Genomic DNA, 20,061 nt, shown 5'->3' with positions numbered 1-20,061 from the left:
GGAAGATGAAATAACAAGCAAATATTTTTTAAGTGGCTCAGAGCCTGTGCTATGTAAACATGAAAACTTTCTGTTCGAAAGTCATTCTTACTCAGCTTCTGCCACAAGCAATGCAGTGCAGTATTTCTTTTCTTAAACAAACAACCATGAAGCAGCCCAGAAAGGTATTTTGTCAGACCCAGAACCTCAGAAGTGTTGTGTTCTGTCGACAGTTGATGGCATGCTGGAGTTCTGCATTTGGCAAAGCAAGGAGTCCTGACCCTTTCCCCAAGAATGAAAAACCCCCTTGTGATCTAAGGCTGCATTCAGGTTCCTTTTCATACTCACTTTATGCAGCATTTTAGTCAAGGGGTAAGATTCCTTTTAGCAGTAAATGCTTTCAGAACGGAGGAGCACGGGATAGCCTACTGTGAGTCAATGTCCTTATTTAGGCAGCGTGAGGAGGAGCAATGTAGCTGGGTCCCCTCTCAGCTGATCAGGAAAAGCCAGCAAGCAATGTTACTCGCTCCAGTCACTCACTCCTGTGTTCTGAGGCTGGAATTGCCTAACGGAATCTAAGGATGAGCTGATTGATACTCCAGCACTTGGGACTTATAAAATAAACCCAGTAAAACCCCCCGACACCCTCCTGGGGACTACTCCCCTTCTTCCTTTTGTCTGTGTCAATAGAAAAACATGTGAGGTTGGGAATAAATCATGAACTCAGAAGGAGAACCAACACCCAGCCAGGAGGATGACTCCTCAACAGAAGGCTAATCTGCCTCGCAGGCAGAGTGAAGAAGACCCAAGAGTGTGGATGCAGGAGTGGGGGAAGGCAAGTACCTAGATGACATGTTAAAGGGGAGATAAAAGCACCTCTCAGCTATGTTGGGGGCTCAGGCATGCTCTTTGATTTGTCTGCAGAAACTGAGAGTTTTCATGTGAGGAACCCGTAATCAAATTCCTTGGTCTTTTTCAGTTTCTTTCTACCCTGTTCCTTTTTTTTTCTTTTCTTTATTTGCTTAACTTTCCACCACTTCTGTTTACTAAGCCCATATTTATTCCCACTGAGAATCTGCCTGAAAACTGTATTTTTTTTCTGAATGTCCTCAAGTTGTAGTGCCTGCATGTTTTGTCTCACATGGTAAGTTTAACTTTCCATGTCATGTAACCTGAATTACCCACTTGTCATTCTCTCTATTAGAAAGCTGTAATATCTCCTTTCTCCAGCTCCCTGTGCACTAACATTCAGCAGTGATTCTCCATCCCCACACCCAGGCTATTTTATGGCTAAAAATAAAAGATGTGGGTTACGTCTGAAATCTGGAAAGAAGCAGGTGCTGTTTTTGTCGGGTCACGCGGACCTGAAGGTTTTTTTCTATACAGATAATGGCACAATCTTTAATTAATGCTCTGTAATATAAATGATCCAGTATTTAGAGTCAAATGGAAACATATAGATGCTACTAGATTCAGAGAAGCATCAACGGGTTTTAAAATGCTTTCTTCACTGCCCTATGCTTTTCACTTGGCATTTTCGGTATCAATATTAACCTGACTCCCCTAAGACCCAAAACTCTGCCTGGGGTTCTTACAAACCCAAATCCCCCTTGTAGGTATAATTGGATACAGATTTCTTCTTCCGTTCTGAAACGGTTTGGTGGTGTCCCTGTTCATTGTGAAATGACTGATGTGCTCCACTCCAGAGGTAGCTACTTTTCAGAGGTAGATGAAGTGTTTCCCGTGTAAGTAATGTTCGGGGTCCCGTAGGAAGTAAAGTACTGAATAAATCTCACATGACAATGTTTCAAATGCTTTTTGATTCACCTCTCCATCTATAAATAGCAGTTTAAGCTTCACACCTATTGCACTAAGCAGGACAGCTGCAGCAACCTATCTGTGCAAGCAACTGGGATGTTCTCTACTGCATCTCAGCACTGAAAAATTGCAAATCTTTCTTTCTTGGGGGCGGAGTGGAGGGAGATGGAGAAAAGAGGTTTCAGCACAAAAAAGTGGCTGCCCTGATCTAAGCCTGTTATGAATGCAGAGCTAAGAGAGGTATGTGAGTGCTCTGCAGCTGTCTGTTTGCAAGGCAGCCCCAGCAACAGGAGGGTTTTCAATGGCCTGTTGATCAGGTTTATCCCACATTGCTGGGAGCTCAAAATCAAAGCACCAAGACTCAACAGCTTTGCAGATCAAAAAATGGTTTTTTTCATTGTGACACTGCCTGGATACCCACAGAGGACTGACGAGACCTCCAAAGTTCTGTTCCAATATGCACCGTGCTCAGGGGGTTCTCTGGACCATGCTCCTTCTGGAGGTGGTACAGAGTGCTGACAAGCATTGGGAGTGGAGCAGGAACAGCATCAGAAATAACGTTCAGCTTCTGGTCTCCTTCTCTTCATGTCTGGGCCAGAACTGATCTTTTCTCCTGCACTTTCATGGTGGGGCATCACTATTTTTTCCTCCTCCGTAACAGCACCTTTCCTCTCTCATCCTGACAGCAAATCCAGGCAGTAAAGCAAAGCAGGAGGGAATACTAGTGGATGTGTCTCCTTGCCCTTGGAACCTAGGGATTAGGGATGGGCACAGTGAGTCAAAGAAAATAGCCATCCAAAGCCTTTGTTCAAAACTTCAACCCTATCTAAGGCTATGTCTGCACTAAGCTAAGAAAGTTGACCACAAATACGCAATTCTAGCTATGGCAATTGTGTAGCTAAAATCAATGTATCTGCTCTCAGCTAACTTGGCTTTCTATACTGGAGAAGGTCTTAGGAGAAGTACAGGGGTCAGCTGCGACCCCAGAGAGGTCAATTTCACATGTCCATACTAGAGGCATGAAATCAAACCCTGGAAGGTTGACCCTGAGCGGGTCCGTCTTCCAGGGTAGCATAGACTTGCCCTGAGATTGAAAGAGAAGCTGGGTTAATTCTGTAATATCTTTACTAGTTTTAAAATTATACATCATCATAATCTGGAATGTGGCCAAGAAAAATAATTAAACCATTAAAAGAATCGGAGGCCTGGTCTGATACACCACCTCACCTTACAACATTGTCATGTAATGTTGGCCCCACATAATGTTTTTTTGGCTTGCATAGGTATATATTGCGGCAGTGGCCCCGTAGATAATAAAGAATTTACTCTGAGTGACACTAATGCAACTAGAAGCTTTGCTAGTGACGTGCACAGTTTCTCAAAAGAGTTATATCATAAGTTAACAGTACGCATTTCTTCAAGGTCTAATTCAGTCTTCTTCAAGATCTATTCAGTCAGCAAAATGGATCATGAATGAGTATTTGTGGTAGCATCTTTTAGTGACTCACAATAATGTACATGTGCTCCTTATAGAAGAAAAGAGTTTACTCTTTTTAAAAGACTCCTTTAATTTGCTGAAATCAACTTTTTTAGAGTATTGCTATTTATCTTTGAGCCATGTTTTCAAATATGAGGTATACACCAAACTTTTAGAAATGAAATTTCTCTGTCATTTTTAGAATCCAGCAACCGGCAGTGTCTTCTGACTCCTCTACGGATTCTTGCAACTAAATATGAGGCATTGTCAAAGGCTCTATTAAGTTCTCCTGGTGAACAAAACTGTACATTGCTTATCTTTTTCTTCAAGTTATTTTTGAGCACCTCTGCAGTCTGAGTTCTCAGTGGACTCACAACCAGAACAGTATAGAAAACATTGGGTTCCCCTGAAATTTACTATTGCATGAGGCTGGGGAAAAAGTTAGAATGTGGAGTGCTTCTCCGATCTGTACCTCTTCATGGAGCCTCAGCTCCACAGGCTTTGGGAATGAGTGAGTCTGGGGCTTGCCCGTGCATACATGTCTCACGTGTGGTGATGTGTTACACTGCTACCAGGACTTCAGTGGATGTGATCCAAGAGCTTCTGTTCTAAACACTCATTAGAGTTCATCTTCTACTTAGGTATGTCAGATGATGGATACATTAGTATTTTTTTAAGTCACCAGCCTGAAGACTTAGTGGATGTTCATTCTAAAATACAAGAGAGCCTGGGTCCCCCCATTCACAGTCTATGTAGGATTCTGACTTATTTTTAGAATATGTGCTTTTATTTTTAAAAAATTGCACAGCAGAAAGACTAGACTAGATTTTTTCCATCCCAGGTCCTTCAGGGGAAGCCTGGGGTCTGGCCTCGGATTGTTTTGCTGCATGTAAAATCTTTTTTTTTCTATACGAACTGCATCTTGATATGAGAAATAAGGAAGGAAATTGCTTAACGGATTTGCTGTTCTCAGACAGCTGTGCATGTTACAGCCACTCACACCTGGACCCAGTCATGAGAGTATCTGACACTCCAGTGGGATATCCACATCCATATCCACCCAGATTTAGGTGTACTGTCGTATTGCCAGACAGCTACATGAAACCAGCTCACGCAAACAATCATAAACACCTACGTAAAATACATTACATCCGCACACATTCCTACGTTACACCAGTACCCTTACTCAGATTAATATTACATATTCTTTCACTGATGCCTATGCTACCATTCCAAAAACCCCCATGCTGATATTACTCCGCTAAATCTACATAAACATGCAAATCTGTACCCTTCTGTATTCCAGCCATAAATATCCACTCCTATTTACACCCATATTGTACAATCACACACATTCACATGGCTCCCAATCTTACACTTATTCACTCACTCCTGTGCTACACTCACTTGCAGTCGTCACACCCACTGTGCACCAGTACTTACTGCAGAGGTACCATCTCTATGTGGCAATAGCATTGTATCAACCAGCCATGGTTTCTATCCATTGATGTCGTTACAGTGGTTGACAATTGAACTGTAGGTGTGGTCTCCCAGAGAAGACCCCTGAAACAATGGCTTGATCTATGTGTCATTGCAGATGGATAAAAGATGGACATTTGCTGGTGGCCAACATCCAGTTCTTCTGTTGGGTGCTCCTGGTTAGAGTTTTGTCATGCACACATGTTCTCAGGGATACCCACATCATCATGGCACAAGAGGTTATCATCCTAAAATTACAGAAGGTTAGGGTAGAAAGGGACCTCAGGAGGTCATCTAGTCCAATCCCCTGCTCAGAGCAGGATCAACCCCAACTAAATCATCCCAGTCAGGGCTTTGTCAAGGCAGGACTTAAAAACCTCTAGGGATGGAGATCCCACCACTTCCACCACTTCCTCTAGGTAACCCATTTCAGTGTTTCACCACCCACCCCAACTGCAAGGTGAACTCCTTGGTCCGTCACCTGCTAGCACTGAGAACAACCTAGCTCCATCTTCTTTGAAGCTCCCCTTAACTAGTTGAAGGCTGCTAGGTACCACCACTCCCTTTCTCTTCTCTTCCTCAGCCCAGTTCCTTCAGCATCTCCTAATGTCATGTGCCTCAGCCCACTAATCATTTTCACTACCCTCCACTGGACTTCTGCCAATTTGTCCATATCCTTTCTTTAGTGGTGTGACTGAAACTGGATGCAGTACTCCTGATGTGACCTTGCTAGTACCAGATAGAAGGCAATGATCAATTCCCTCAATCTGCCGGCAATGCTCTTACTGATGCATCCCAGCATGCCATTGGCCTTCTTGGCAACAAGGGCACACCGTTGACTCATATCCAGCTTCTCATACACTGTTACCTCCAGCTCCATTTCTGCAGAACTGTCACTTACTCAGCCAGTCCCCAGATTGTAGTAGGACATGGCATGCTTCCCTCCTAAGTGCAGAACTCTGCACTTGTCCTTGCTGAGACTGATCAGATTTATTTTGGTCCAATCCTGCAACTTGTCTAGGTCACTCTGGACCCTATGCCTACCGGCCAGTGTGTCCACCACTTACTCCCAGTTTAGTGTCAACCATGAACTTGCTGAAGGTGCAATTCATCCTATCATCCAGATCATTAATGAAGATGTTGAACAAAACTGGCCCCAGAACTGACCCCTGGGGTATTCCACTTGATACTGGCTACCAAGTAGACCTTGAGCCATTGCTCACTACCTCTTAAACACAACAATCTGTTCAGCTTTCTGTCCACATTATAGGTCATTCATCCACTCTGGACTACTTTAACTTGCTGGCAAAACTACGGTGGGAGACTATACCAAAAGCTTTGTCAATGTCAAGGTACAGCACATCCACCCTTTCCCCATATCCAAAGAGCCAGTTATCTCATCAAAGAAGGCAGTCAGGTTGGTCAGGCATAAATCCATGGTGAACCCATGGTGACTGCTCCTGATCATCTTCCTTTCCCTTCAACTATTTCAAAATGGATTCTTTGAAGATCTGCTCCATAATTTTTTCAGGGATTGAGGTGAAGCTGACAGGTCTGTGATTCCCCAGGTTCTCCTCCTTCCCTTTTTTTTTTTAAAGATAGGCACCATAATTGCCTTTTCACAGACCACCCTTAATAGCCACAAGTTTTCAAAAATAATGTCCAAAGGCTCTGCAATCACATCAGCTTCCCTCAGCAGCCTCAGATGCATTGACTCTGGTCCCATGGATTTGTGCATATCCAGCTTTTCTAAATTGTCCCAAGCCTGTTCTTCCCTCACTGAGAACTGCTCACCTCCTTGCCCTACTCTGCTGCCCAGTGCAGCAGTCTGGGAGCTGAACTTCTCTGTGAAGACTGAGGCAAAAAATAGCATTAAGTGCTTCAGCGTTTTCCAAGCCTTCTGTCACTAGGTCACCTTCCCCATTAAGTAATGGACACACAATTTCCCTGTCCACCTTCTTGTTGCGAACATACCTGTAGAACCCTTCTGGGTATCCTTCACGTCCCTTGCTAGCTGTCATGCCAGCTGTACTTTGGCCTTCCTGATTACACTCCTGCATGCTCAAGCAATATCTTTTTACTCCTCCCTAGTCATCTGTCCAAGTTCATCCTCAGCCCCACTAAACAGATCCTGGCCTGGCATATGGGTTTTACCCAGAATATATACGATCCTTCCCCTCACTGCCAGGGACCCAGATGTATCGGTAATCGCTCCAGTCAGTGGTATCAGAAAATTCTGTACTGAGGTTGACAGTGACTATCTGCAGAGGTGAAAGTAAAGCGACAAACCCTGGTGTGCTGCTCTGGTAAGAGCCCGCTGAGGTGTGGCATTGCAGGTGGAGACGCGCAGCGCAGCTTGTAGTGCGCATGCCTGGCTGGCTCCCTCATGGCTCCTGTTGCAGAGCAGCTCTGGTGAACCCTGGTGTGAGCCAGACCGGGCTGAAAGGGAGGGCTGGCGGTGCGCTGCAGGGGAGGGGTGTGTGCTTCCAGCCAGGCTCCTGATGGGTGTCTGCACCTGTCCTATTGCCCGGCCCCTCTTTAGCTAGACACAGGACAGTGCACATGAAGCCCCTGTGGCGTGCACTGCTGCTGACAGTGGGTCTCTCACACCACTGCTGCCTGTTTGCCTATAGCAGGGCCCCCACACAGCCAGCCCACAGCTCCCTCGGCACTGGCAGCAAACAGGAGCTGGGGGACAGGGACCCATCTACTACCCAGGTAAGGTAACTGGACTGCCCCAGCCCTGCAGCCCATATCCAAACTCCTCTCTAAACACACTCACTCCTCCATCGCCTCCTCTGCCTCGAGCCTCCCCCACGCACACTCCCAGCCAGGGTTCCCTGTAAGCTGAGCACTTGGGCTGTCCACCCAGGAGAGAGTCAGATGCCACCTAGCTGACTAGCAGCATCCCCATAGTGCCCCTGGCTGGCAGTAGGGTCGACCATTGGTGGTGCACATCCACACATGCCTTGGTGCATATAACAAAAATTATTCTGCACATGGATGAAAAAATAGCAGGAATATTGCACCCAGCCCCCTTTCCTGGCTCTTGCACCCTCCCACACCCACTTCCAGCCCCCTGCTCTGAGCAGCCCCCAAGGCCCCTACGCTTATTCCTGCACCTCCACACACAAGCACCTCACACACACACACACACACACACACACACTCCCAGCCCTCTGACCTGACTCTCCCCAAACCCCCAGACCTCGGCCTTAATCCCTGCACCACCTGACACCTCCTCCCAGCCCCCTGCCTTAAGCCTACTGACATAGGGGGCGAAGGGGGCTCTTGTCCTGGAGCCCAGCAATTCAAAGGAGCCCAGAGCTCCAAGCCACTGCCCTGCTACTGCAGCTGTAGTGGCAGGAAGCGCCCCAAGCCGCTTTGAATTGCCACTGGAGTGCCACGCTGCCTGGCACTGAACACTGGCGGGAGGGCACGCTGGGGGTCTGAGCACAACTAAGGTCTGGCTCCCCGAAGCCCTGCCCCTTCCGCCTGAGTCCCCAGCCCTTCCGGGAGTGCGGAGCTGGCCCCACAGATGTACCTTGCCCCAGGTCCTGAGATGGCTGTTGGCCCCGCTGCTTCCCACAAGCCCGACCCTTACGGCTGCACTCCCCACATGCATACCTGCCCTGCACCCTGCCTCCCCCCACATGCCTCCAGCCCCCTGCCCTGAGCCTCCCCACCCTGACTACTGCACCACCCCCACATGCATGGCCCCCTCCCCTGTGCCCCCCACACTCCTAGCCCCCTGCCCAGACAACTGCACCACCCATGCACAGCCCCATCCGGACCCCCCCCGACTCCATCTCACATGTTAATTTTTTATTATGGTAACATAACCTCTGCACTCCGCCCCCCCCCCCCCACAAACCCCTGCCCTAAGGTGCCTCCACCCTGGGGGTGGGGGTTGTAACAGATCACACCAGCAAAAAATTAAGCTCCTTTCAACCCTGACTATAAGTGAAAGTGTAGTGGGAGGGGAGCCATTCTCTTCACCTTCTACACCCCACATTCCCCTCCCCATAGTGAATAAACAGGCTGGTCAGATAAGGGTTGGAAAAGCGAAGGGGGAAGTTTCCAAAACCCATAATCTGTCCCACTGGAAACAGGCCGCGCAGTGTGTGTGTGGGGGTGTAGCCTATAGGAAGAGAGAGAGAGAGGAAAAAAAACAAAATCTGACGGAAAACAGGATGTTTTTGTGGTATTTTTCATAATTCTCACTGAAACGTTTGTTTTGTTTCTGCTCCGGAAGCTGATGAAGTGAGTCTTACCTGTGAAAGTTCATTACCTAATAAATAAAATCATTAGTCGTGCAGGTGCTACAGGACTGCGTGGGTGGGGTTTTGTTTTGTTCTGTTTTTTGAATTGCCTGCACCCCTTACTGGAGATGTGGCAAGACCAAGAACTTTGTGGCTGTTTAGGAGTGTATGTTGGGAGGGATACTGCTAAGCAGACAAAAGGTAGAGTAATGTAATGCCGACTAGCCTAGCCCAGAACATGCACCCTCACCCAGTGCAGATGCACCTGGGACATTGCATTCAACACTGAGAACCTCAGAACCAGACAGATTTTGGCAAATTACCAAAGAATGTCAGAAAAATGCAACAAAGGTGCTTCAGCTACTAGAGGAACTGATGTAAGCACAGAGGTGTGTTGAACTCTGGGGGTAATTAATAAACTTCTCTGGGGTTTGTTCCCATCATTTGGGGGAACTTCTGTAACCCATAATGTGCCATGGCTCCCTGCCTGGTTTCACCTGACTCTCTTTTTTCACAAAAATGCCCCTAGAGATCAAAGGAAGCAAACACGAAATTAAACCAAAAATAATCTGAGGAAAAAAGCAGAATTAGCCTGAAATAAAGCATTTCTTGACATTCCCCATTGCCCATTGGCAGTTCCTTAATGTTGCACAAGAAAGATGCAGAAAGTGACATATCAAAATTACCCAGCAGCAAATTTGATACCTCCATCCGCTAACCTAGTTGCCATGTCTGACTAAGTGGGTCTTTGCCCATGAAAGCTGATGCTCCAATAAATCTGTTAGTCTATAAGATGCCACAGGACTTTCTGTTGTTTTTTGATGTCTTCACTGCTATTGGAACTCGGGCTAGCTAACATCAGTTGAGGACACGCTTTTTCTTGTAATGTAGGTGCTGGAGAGTGGGTTTTATTCAGAAGAAGCTGAGCTGTCCCTATTCCAGTTGGCAGGTGGGTGAGTGATGCAAGAAGGGGACTTCTCTTCCTGGTGTGTGCATTGTAAGGGTCATTGCTGATTAGCCTGTTTTTCCACCAGCCAGTTCTGAGAATGCCATTTAGCAAATCCAGAACTGTAGAGCACTAATGTGATGCTTATAAGGCATAAAGGGATTAATGTTCAACACTAATGAAATCCAGATGCACACAGCTGCCTCTTTTCAAACTCCCCTCTGTTGCCAAGCTGAAATGAAATGATTTAGTCAGTGTAAATACATGGAACACACCAGACTCAGAATAACTACAATACCTACTACACACTTAAACCCACAGGTACCAAGGCTATTGGGTTTCTATTGACCCTTCACACAGTAGGGAAGACTTAATTATCCACAAATCAACTTCATTTGCAAAGAATGCATGAGATAAGCTAGGCAAGCCTTTGCAGAGGTCCATGAGGCAGTAGAGCTGGGGAAACATAGTAGAGGAATAAAGTTTCTTTTTAATCAATGAAAACAAAGGTCTGTGTAATGACATGATGGGTCTAAGCCCAGTCCCTAATGGAGAGGTGGCAACATTACCAAAACCACTTCTGCATATAGCAGCAGTTGGCCTTGTTGATGGTAGTCTCATCTGAGGGTAGGGCTGCACTGCAATTAAAAGCCCACGGCCAGGCCCACTGACAGAAGGGGGGCCGAGGGGGCAGTCTGAGCTCCTTTGAATGGCCACGGCAGCTCAATGGGGGGTGGAGGAGCAGCATCATAGTCCCAGCGGCACAGAGGGCTGAATGCCCTAGGCCCCACCCCTTCTGACATTGGCCCTCCCCACACGCTTCCCTGCGGCCTGCAGCAGCTCTCAGCCTCTCTGCCCACGGCTGGCCCTTACCAGCTGTCTCCGGCTTAGAGCGTAGGCTAGGAGTCTGTTTACTTTCAGTGTAGACAGGTGAGTGTGGGTGAGGCCCCAGGCTCTAGGATTCTGAAACATAAGGGCCCCAGGGTGTGAACTGCAGCTGAAACCTGAGCCGCTGCACTGCAGTTAAACAGCCCCTTTGCCTCAGCCCTGTGAGCTCAAGTCTGCTGACAAGGGCAAATCACAGGTGATTCATTACTGCGTAGACATACCTGGCGAGCAAAGCATTCAATGGCTCCAGCAGACAAAAAAAATCCCTTCTCACCTCTAGGGGCTGAGCAAGGGACGGCTGGTGTGCAGCGTTCCACCCCAGAGGTGGCCGTATTTTGGTGAAGGGGAATGAGACACCTTGAAACCTTTGGGAAATGGGGTTGGAGTGTGGCCAAGGCACTTGAAGGATTGCTACTTTACACAGTGTTTATCATTGGCCTTTTCTCCCTGTTGCATGGCTGCATTTTCCTTTCACTCACCCCTAGCATGGGGTGCTGTAAAGTCTCACCCCCCTGCCTGCCACAAGAGCAAGGAACAACCCTGACTCTCAAACTCAGATACCCTGAGTGTAGCAGCATAAACTAATCCCATTTGCCCACCCAACTGCCCATGTATTTGTGTGTTTAATATGGAAGCAGTGGAGGGAATTGTGCTCGAATGGAAAACAGTGGGGCTTTTTCAAAGGCACAAAGGCATGTGTTACATTCTTCCATTCCTTGGGTTTGGCCGCTACACAACGTTTTCATTGGGCTAACTCTTGGTTCAGTGAAGAATTTATTTGCATTTAAGAAAAAAAAAAACCCTCTGTTCATAATTTACATTGGCCTCATTGATGACTTTATATACACAGAAATCCAATAAGTTCCCTCCCATTATACATACATCCGACTTCACAGTACGGGCTTCTATTCCAAAATCCCAGCCTTCATTAAATGGTTTTAAAGGCTTTTTAAAGTCTGTCTGCATCGGTTTCCCAAGCAGGGCTTCTTGGTTGTTGCTTTGGAATTGTTTAAGGGCAGATTCATTTCTGGAAATCATCCAGGCCTGATGGTAAAAATAATAAATATGTAAAAAATGACAGAGACTCTTTCACAACTTGAGAAGCAAGAAACCATTTTGTAAGGAAGAACTTTCCCAGGTAACTGACACATGCCTCCAACCCAGAGGAAGGGAATAGGGAATGAAAATAGAGATACTGTTCTGCCAGGAGAGTCAGCCCAGATCCTTTTTGGAAGGACAGATGAAATTAAGATTTTAAAAAATACACTACTTGGAATCTTTGAAAAGAACATCTCCACATGAGGCCTTGAGATACCGGGGTGGTAGGTATGACATTCAAGCCTTAAGAAGAACAGAACCTTCCCCTGTAGAAGGAGTGTACCAAATCTTATTATTACGTGTAGACCAGAGACAGGGCTTTCAGGCTGGACAGGACAAGAACTGTTCAGGGCTTGAACCAAAGCCGCTCGGAGCTTTATGCAGGTTAAAAAAAATGTTCAGCTAAATTTACAAACTGATGTTTCACTTTTTCTTCTGCCTGTGACCTTCTTAACGAGGGCTTGAGGGGAAACCAGTGAACTCTCATTCCAGAGGTTTCTTTTGCTGTATACTGACCCAACAGAAACAAAAAGTATATGGCTCTTCTAAGACGTCTTTACTTATTGATCTCCTTAGTACCAGACAACTTGTGATTTTGTTGATTTGATTCATGCTGGAAAGATGTGAAAAGCAGGATTTTGTGTGACTGTTAGTCCTGTTTTTTCTGGCAGCTAGGGATGAGAAAAGCTTCTGAATTTCTGGGTGCTGCTTTGAATGGAAACTCAGACATTCAAGGCCTAATCCAGTTGAAGTAACAGCAAGATCTTGCAGGAGCAAACACTAAGTGATTCATCCACCACTGTGGTAAATATCCTGGAACTTAACTCACTGAAAAAATTACACGAACAAGGAAAAACCAAACACGAAAATGATCAAGTGCTCAGGCTGCCTCTTGTTAGGGAGACGGCAACTTACTTTGTGCTTTGATCCCAGCTGAGGTCTCTAGGTTCTATCCCAATCCATATAATGACTATGCAGGGTGCACAGCAATATACGACCCTGAGCCACGTCAACTGGTTCATTGGGGTAAACACTTAGCAACACGAAGTATCCCACTTAGGCAGAAACATACAAACCAGGATTTAAAAGCTGGATCTAAAAACATTAATTCTTAGGAACAAGGCTGCCACTAGATTGTAGTTAAACAGTTCTAAAACTGCATTTAATTGTTAGAATCATCAAGTCCTTAACTGGCCATTGTGCCTTCCAGTCTCATCTTTTCTTTTCTGTACTGGATGGTCTTTTATTCTGATGGGATGGCCCCAGAAATAAACTGACAGACACACCCTGGTGCTGGACTGTTGGACTTGTAAGCTGTGTCTACACGTGCACGCTACTTCGAAGTAGTGGCACTAACTTCGACATAGCGCCCGTCGCGGCTACATGCGTCGGGCGCTATTTCGAAGTTAACTTCGATGTTAGGCGGCGAGACGTCGAAGTCGCTAACCTCATGAGGGGATCAGAATAGCGCCCTACTTCGACGTTCAACGTCGAAGTAGGGCACGTGTAGACGATGCGCGTCCCGCAACGTCGAAATTGCCGGGTCCTCCATGGTGGCCATCAGCTGGGGGGTTGAGAGATGCTCTCTCTCCAGCCCCTGCGGGGCTCTATGGTCACCGTGGGCAGCAGCCCTTAGCCCAGGGTTTCTGGCTGCTGCTGCAGCAGCTGGGGATCCATGCTGCATGCACAGGGTCTGCAACCAGTTGTCGGCTCTGTGGATCTTGTGTTGTTTAGTGCAACTGTGTCTGGGAGGGGCCCTTTAAGGGAGCGGCTTGCTGTTGAGTCCGCCCTGTGACCCTGTCTGCAGCTGTGCCTGGCACCCTTATTTCGATGTGTGCTACTTTGGCGTGTAGACGTACCCTCGCAGCGCCTATTTCGATGTGGTGCCGCGCAACGTCGAAGTTGAACATCGACGTTGCCAGCCCTGGAGGATGTGTAGACGTTATTCATCGAAATAGCCTATTTCGATGTTGATACATTGAAATAAGCTATTTCGATGTTGGCTTCACGTGTAGACGTAGCCGTAGAGAAAAGAGGAGGCTGGGTTGTTTGCAGCTGCAGAGACTCTCCTAAGTGATCCAAGATTCTTTCCATCATCACTATGTCCACTGGCTGAGGCCTGAAAATATCAGGAGGTTTTTTTCCCTTGTATGTCAGTTCTCTATTCCATCAGGAACCATCTCTGTGATGGCCAATAATGAAGTGACTGCTATCTAGCTCCATGGGGTCCTGGTCCATGATTCGGACTCTTAAGCACTATTACAATACAGGTTGAATTGCTGTAGTTCGGCACCCTGGGGACCTAGCCAGTGCCAAACGAGAGAATTTGCAAGACCACAGGAAATCAATTTGTCCTAGCACATTACCAATACTTCCACTGCTTGCTGGGCTCTGAGAAGACATGAAGGGTAAATTACAGCCAAATAACAGCACAGAACACTGAGAGCCAGGACTGACAGACATAAACAAACTTGATGGGACCATATGAAACTTGGCCGCACCCATGGTAAGTGCTCATTTGGCTAACTAAAAACATGCTGGATTACCAATGTTGGCACATAAGAGAATTCTGGACTAAAGAGGTCCAACCTATATAAATAACATACTATCCTTACTCTGCTAAGAACAATGGGATTCCTTTCTAAGGACCTTTAACTTGTGTAGGCTTAGGTATAAGCCACGTGTCTCTAAGTTTATGACTCATTTAGTTCTCACAGGGGTACTCTGCAGCAATTAAGACTCCCTGAATTTGTTTTAGGATTCTAATCTCAACAATACAACAATGCAACCTCATGATACAAACAGCACTACACATTGATGCGCTTGGTAATGATGGTTCAATAGCAATGCTACGCTGGGAAAAACTAGCCTTACAGCACAGAGTCTCCCAGGAGAAACCCTAGCATATAGGTGTTTCTTAAACTTCCAAAGCTTTCACACAATCAAACTGTGTTTAGTAACCACTGGCCCAGAACCAAACACTGCCAAGTTTGAGGTAGTTCTGAAACATGATGTTTGGCTTGGGAACTGATGTTTCTCAAAGTTGCCTTGGGCAGAGTTCTCTCCAGTAGAAGGTCTGTTTGTTGGAACTTTGCTTACATCAGCTACAGCTTTTGTCCTTTTGAAGGCATCACTTTTTTCATCCACTTGTATGCTGTTCCAGGGATCCTGAACGGAACCCTGAAGGTATACACAATTCCTGGGAGCTGGAGAAATGATAGGGCATAATACAGTGTGAGTTAAACTATTCCCCAGGCACATCCCCTGGAAAAACACTTTGCTGTTATAGAATTAATTCTGTCCCTCTCCAGCCTCCTCATTTGGGATATTTTAAAACATGGGTGTCCAACCTTTTGGTTTGCCTGGGCCGCTTTGAATGAAGATAGTCTTGGGCCACGTACAAAATGTATCATATAGTTAATGTATATAAATCACATAATAATGTTAAAAGTTTACGATCTTGTGGGGCCGCATTACTAGCTGTACAGGGCCGCACGCGGCCCACGGGCTGCAGGTTGGACACGCCTGTTTTAAAATAAATGGGTAGGGTTCCATTTCTTGGAAGGAAATGAAGCTTTTTCAAAGTACGTCCTTCATATGTGATTTAGCACCACTGGGCTCTGCATATTTTAAAAAGGTTTGGGTTTGGGATTTTTCTTTTGGAGGAAAAAAAAGTAAGAAAGAAAAACTATTAGTAAAATACGAAGTGAAAATGAGCTTATGTAAAACAGCTAAGATAAATACATACAGCCAATCTGCTTAGCTCTTGGTTCACTTTAAATCTGGCTCTTTCTCAGAGGGGGCTTTTGTCCCAGGTAGCATGTTGTGGCTATTCAATGCTATTTATGCTTCCTCCTTTCACTAATTGAGCTAATTGTTGCTCCAAGAAGAGGCTTGCAGGGTTAAAGAAGTCTGCCTAGTGTTTGTAGGGGAAAGTTAATGCTTTACCATATGCCTGTGCTGGCAAAATCCATCCCAAGAACTAATAAAATTACTGCTTTCCATTCCCACCTCCCTTTGAGTATGGAAAAGTTTTCCCTTTTGAAATGAAATAATATGAACTACAAAAATGTCCTTACCTGACTTGAAGCAATGTGGCATAGTTGGGCAAGTCAGTTTTTAACTTGTGGTATTAACCAGAAAAGCACTGAAAGCATGATGGCATTATGATCAGCAGATTTTCAAAGCAACAATTTGGGCAATAGTTACAGAACAGTCATAGGAATAGGACAGTATGCATGAAAGCCACTGTCTTCTACTGAATAACTCTGTGTCATAGGTCTTGTACTGTTTGTTAATGAAAATTCTCCATTAGCAGCAAGGGTTTGTATTTATGGAACCGGATAATCTGAGTTCAGTCCTTCCTTGTGCCAGGAATTTCCAAGTGGTCACAGATTATTTATGATACTTTATGAGATTAATCTTCTCTGACTGTCTGAGCACCCTCTTCCACCCTCATGCCTTACACTCTTAGTATGGTGTCTCTCTGCATTAGAACGTAAAGTCCTGGGGTAGCAACTGGGCCTTGTGTGGCTGTTTACAATTGATCCATTGCAGTAGTAATTTTAGGGGAACTTTCCTAGCGGTGAGAGGAAGGGACTGCAGAGACAGTTCTATTTTGAGCTCTGCTACTGCTTCTCTGTGCCACCTTGTGCTGGTCACTTGCGCCTTTATGAGCCTCTGGTTCTGCACGTTTAAAATGCCTATCTACTGTATATAACAGGGATGCCGTGAGGCTTGATTGGTTGATTCCTGTTTGTAAAGTGCTTTAAAATGGAAAGTAGAAAAGCAAAGCTTTTCTAAAATAAATTAAAATAAAATAAAAGTGGCTCCTTTGCTAAGACTGCTCAGCCTCCCACCACTTGCAATGGTGGACATTCAATCATGATCACATAGAGCTGTGCCATTTTGGTGCTTATTAATGTGGTGGATAAGAATGATAAGTCCTGGGGCAGGAACTGGGCCTCATGTATGGTTGTTTGCAATTAATTAGTTGTGATATTAATGAGTAGGTCATGTACTAAAAGGGAACTCTTAAAAACAAGACATCCTCTTTCAAAGACAGCATTTGCTTCTCTGCCAGTAATGTAGCCAGACCCAGCCTTAGGGCAAGACAGTTGCCATGGGCCCAGTGCCTTCAGGGTCACGCACCCATCAGCTGGCCTTGCTGTCAATGTGTCCGAAAACCCCCCCACCCCACTGCCCACTGTCTGGGCCCCACTATCAGCGTGCCATCTTGGGCCTTGCCCAACCAGCTCTGAATCTCTCCTGGCCCCACTTACATTGCCCCAACCCCATTTCCCGCTCAGCTGTCACTCGCCCACGTGGGAGCAAATATCAAAAGTTTGGGAAAGTTTTTCAGCCCCTCCACTGTGAGCCCCCTGGCCATGGGGACAGCAAGGCAACCTTGTCCATGGCCAGTGGTATTTAGTGAGAGAAGCCCGGAAGGATATGAGCTGCATACTAGCAGGTTGGTCCAGGAAGCAGCTATTGGTGTCAGGAACCGATTCGTACAAAACACATTTTTCCAGAGGGAATGTTTCATTAAAATCTGCTCCTGGCCGGGCTTTGTCACTGTCGGGGTTACGTTGATGTCGCTGTGGCTGACAAACGCAAGGAAGTCAACTAACAATGCATCATCATAATCATAAGCTATACGCACTGAATATAGCTTCTTTCACCCAGCGGCGGCTTGGAGGCAGGCACAGGGGGACTGATTTGGACGAGACAGTCCTTTGTCGTGCTCCAGACCCAGAGTCACAACAAATCCATCTGCGGGATCATGTTTGCATAAAAATCTGGGGGGGCTTTTCTTTGTCTATGTAGCTGCTCACTAAGGCTACGTCTACACGTGAAGCCAACATCGAAATAGGCTATTTCGATGAATAACGTCTACACGTCCTCCAGGGCTGGCAACGTCGACGTTCAACTTCGACGTTGCGCGGCACCACATCGAAATAGGCGCTGCGAGGGTACGTCTACACGCCAAAGTAGCACACATTGAAATAAGGGTGCCAGGCACAGCTGCAGACAGAGTCACAGGGCGGACTCAACAGCAAGCCGCTCCCTTAAAGGGCCCCTCCCAGACACAGTTGCGCTAAACAACACAAGATCCACAGAGCCGACAACTGGTTGCAGACCCTGTGCATGCAGCATGGATCCCCAGCTGCCGCAGCAGCAGCCAGAAGCCCTGGGCTAAGGGCTGCTGCCCACGGTGACCATAGAGCCCCGCAGGGGCTGGAGAGAGAGCATCTCTCAACCCCACAGCTGATGGCCGCCATGGAGGACCCAGCAATTTTGATGTTGCGGGACGCAGATCGTCTACATGGTCCCTACTTCGACGTTCAACGTCGAAGTAGGGCGCTATTCCGATCCCCTCATGAGGTTAGCGACTTCGACGTCTCGCTGCCTAACGTCGAAGTTAACTTCGAAATAGCGCCCGACGCGTGTAGCCGCGACGGGCGCTATTTCGAAGTTAGTGCCGCTACTTCGAAGTAGCGTGCACGTGTAGACACAGCTTAAGTGCTCTCCTCTTACACCGCCAAAAAGGCTCCTGCTGGGACAGGAATGAGGCATGTGGCAATGTAGTGTGTGTAGCTTGGGCTCAGTGTTTCCTGTAAGCTGAGCCCTTGAGCAACCACCAGGAGAGACTCAACGGCCACAATGGTTTGAGCAGCAGGCTGATAAACCCAGGGTTGTGAATTCAGTCCTTGAGGAAACTGCTTAGGGGCTGGGGAAAAATAGATTAAAAAAATAAACTGTCAGAGATGGTGCTTGGTCCTGCCAGGCAGACAGGGGACTGGACTTGATGGCATCTTGAGGTCCCTTCCAGCTCTATGAGAGCTGTACATCTCCACTTTTTTATTTATTGGCAGAGCATCCACAGCCAACCACAGCCAGCAGGCTTGTGTTTGTATTGGTGGTGCACATCCACACATGCCTTGGTGCACGTAATAAAATTTAGTTTGCCCATGAATGCAAAAAATTATAGAGAAACACTGATTGGGCTGCACTGAGGGAGTAGCTTTTGGCTTAATAGCTGCAAACTTCCAAAGGGTGAGGGAGTCGCTATCCCCATTTTACAGATAGCTCAAATGACCTCCCCAAGGTCATGCAGTGAACTGGGTCAGTTAGGGCTAGGACAAGGGGTTCTAGGCTCCCAGTTTCCCCATGCTAACTATTACTCCTATACGCCACACTGGAGTTCATTCTTCTGGAAATTCAAGCCAGCACCTTTCTCCAGCCTTAAAAAATCACTTCAAAAAAGAAGCTGACTAACTCATCATAAAATGCCCAGTCATTGTTTCCAAAGTGGTCTAATTCCACATTCCCACCCCACAAGGCCTTGCTCTCCTTCACTGTCTCCCTCTCCGTCTCGGTTCTTTAATAAACAGCGCATCTAAAAGCCCTTTGTGACACCATCCTCCATGCACATAAACAGAAGAGACACTGGCGCAGATGGCAGAAACGTCACACATCAAATGCTGTTGGTAACACAAAGGCATAATTCAAGAGAAGGAAGCAGCGATTGTTTTCATATGGATGGATCTGAGCCCAAGTCTGGTTAATTTTTCCTGTACTTTTACTTGATTCTTAAATAAAGCCCCTTCACACATTTCCTCAAGGCTAAATAATGCTGTTGTATTTGCACTGTGACTTTACAGCGGTGTTTCTTAAACTGTGTTCTGTGTTCTCCTGACCGTCTCACAGCTGCGTCACGGCGGCGTAGCAACTGACGACGATGTGCTGCACATGTATATATGTTCTGTTATTAAAATAATGTTACTGCTTCATTGCTACAATACCTGATTAAATTACTTCATTTTGGTTTTGCTGTATATGCTGTGGTTTGGCGGGGGGGGGGGCGGGGGTGGTGTTTCAGTCTGACAACAATTTTTTTAAGAAAGTTGTCGTAGATGATCCGCAAACAAAATTGTTTGGTGTTCTGCAGTCTCAAAAAGTGTGAGAAACACTGATCTAGAGCATAGGGATTAATCATGGAATCTCTTGATGGGATACAGTCACCTCTAGGGTGACAGTCATTAGTTAATGAATATTATTCTGAAATTCAGGACAGAAAACACTCTGCACGTGAAACCCGCAGGGAACATTTT

General features: G+C 46.4%; 1 protein-coding gene across 2 annotated transcripts in view; it reads left to right on the top strand.

Moving 5' to 3' along the window:
* The first annotated feature begins 513 nt into the window (after window positions 1–513).
* Window positions 514–20,061, top strand: part of LOC142020420 (uncharacterized) — a 60,152-nt gene continuing 40,604 nt past the window's right edge. Inside the window, exons 1-2 of one of the 2 annotated variants that reach the window (XM_075008214.1) lie at window positions 514–814; window positions 9,907–9,964. Coding sequence is in view for 1 of the 2 variants with exons in the window: in XM_075008211.1 (XP_074864312.1) it covers window positions 734–814 (81 nt within the window). In the remaining variant the exon portion in view is untranslated. The remainder of the gene's footprint in view (window positions 815–9,906; window positions 9,965–20,061) is intronic. The other variant, XM_075008211.1, reaches the window with a different exon arrangement.

This window comes from Carettochelys insculpta, chromosome 13, assembly GCF_033958435.1.
Source record: "Carettochelys insculpta isolate YL-2023 chromosome 13, ASM3395843v1, whole genome shotgun sequence".
In the NCBI taxonomy this organism is placed as follows: Eukaryota; Metazoa; Chordata; order Testudines; family Carettochelyidae; genus Carettochelys; species Carettochelys insculpta.
Note: the sequence above shows the minus strand (reverse complement) of the source record. Positions and strands in the feature narration are given on the sequence as shown.